Source organism: Aythya marila (genome assembly GCF_965140915.1).
Source record: "Aythya marila genome assembly, chromosome: 30".
Lineage (NCBI taxonomy): Eukaryota > Metazoa > Chordata > Aves > Anseriformes > Anatidae > Aythya > Aythya marila.
Genome location: NC_139071.1, coordinates 1,982,883 through 1,984,511, shown reverse-complemented (window position 1 = coordinate 1,984,511; position 1,629 = coordinate 1,982,883). Strand labels below are relative to the sequence as shown.

Below are 1,629 nucleotides of genomic sequence, written 5' to 3'. Positions count from 1 at the left end.
TGAAGAGCAGCATGGATGCCTGCCAGTGTTGCTTCTTCCTTTGGATTCAGAGCATGCCCCGCGTTGCTCATGGAGACATCCATCGCTCCACGCTTCCACTTGAACCTCCCATAGATTAAAGTCTTCGATTCCAGGCTGGACAGATCAATATTTCTGGCTGGCTTTTGTAGGGTCAACTTGGCTTTCAAAAAAAAAAAAAAAAAAAAAGACTTAAAAATAAATCCGCCTTCCTTGAACTCCATGGCTGGTGCTCAACATTAGCATAGGCAATGTCCCTTGACATCCGGGCGGCAGGCAGGAGCATCTGTGCCGGAGGGCTTGGGGGTGTCGGTGGAGGAGGGAGGGAGGAAATCTGGAACCCATAAGCTCCACTGATGTTTGCGTTACCTTGCACTGCTGCATTGGTCTGCGCCTGGTCCGCCCCCGGTCCTCCTCGCCCTATCAGCAAGAGCCTTTCCCCAAAGTTATCCGAACGCCCTCCTCTCCGTCGCCCAAAGGAAAAACCAACTGAGCTCCTTGGAGGGCTCCGCGAGGCTTGGGAAGTTCGGAGGGGCCGAAGGGTGGATGCTCCGGGCTGCCCCTCTCGCGCGGGCACCGTCTCCGCCGATGCGCCGCGTCCTCCGCGCCCCGTGAGCCCCGCGAGCCCTTCGCCTGCCCGGTGGAAGAGGTCCCGGGGGGCGCAGGTGGTGGCTGCCGAGACGATGAAGGAGGAAAGCATGTGCCTGGACTCCCCCGAAGGCAGCCTGGTCACCAGCGAGGAGGAAGGCGAGCGGCTGCACAAGAAATGCCTCCGCAAGCGAGGCCAGGCGGGCAAGCCGGCGGAGGACGGCGGAGCCCCCTCGCTGCAGGGCAAGCGGAGCAAGCGCAGCCCCGTCCCGCAGTCCTTCGAGGACGTGCACACCCAGCGGGTGATCGCCAACGTGCGGGAGCGCCAGCGGACCCAGTCGCTCAACGACGCCTTCGCGGAGCTGCGGAAGATCATCCCCACGCTGCCCTCCGACAAGCTGAGCAAGATCCAGACCCTCAAGTTGGCCGCGCGCTACATAGACTTCTTGTACCAGGTGCTGCAGAGCGATGAGCTGGACCACAAGATCACCAGCTGCAACTACCTGGCCCACGAGAGGCTCAGCTACGCCTTCTCCGTCTGGAGGATGGAAGGGGCTTGGTCCATGTCCGCGTCCCACTGAGCCGGGGTACGTATCGCAGCTCCGCCAAGGGCACTGCGCGCACGCCCCTCGCTCCTGCATCCTCCGCGCATCTCCCAGCTCGCTCCTCCGGGGGCCGCGCGCGGCGGCCGCCCCCTCCTCGTGCTCCACGTGCAAGCGATTTGCTTTTTAACAAACCCCAGGCGCTGTCAAGGCCGGTGTTCGGAGGAGGGAGCGATTCCCAAACCCCGGTGGGAAGTCGCACGGGGCCGAGCAGCGGAGCCCTGATCTCATTTAGCGGGGTCTGGGCTGGGGCAGGCAAGCGAAAGGTTTCAAACAAGGGCTTCACGAGCTGATTTATCCTCCCGCGGGGAAGCCGGGGGGTGCGTAAATCAGGCTGCACCCTCCTGAGCGCGCCGGGGATGCCGAGGTGTCAAAACTGCATGAGACCAGAGCCAGCCCCGCAGCGGGTGTCCGAACACGG

At 62.6% G+C, this 1,629-nt stretch overlaps 1 protein-coding gene across 1 annotated transcript; it reads left to right on the top strand.

Annotated features, from left to right (window-relative positions):
* Positions 1-677: 677 nt before the first annotated feature.
* Positions 678-1,187, top strand: LOC309888863 (twist-related protein 2-like; the record flags this gene model as incomplete). Its single annotated transcript, XM_082781476.1, has 1 exon — positions 678-1,187. The coding sequence occupies exon 1, from the start codon at positions 702-704 to the stop codon at positions 1,185-1,187; it is 486 nt and encodes a 161-aa protein (XP_082637602.1). The 5' UTR covers positions 678-701.
* Positions 1,188-1,629: the final 442 nt, after the last annotated feature.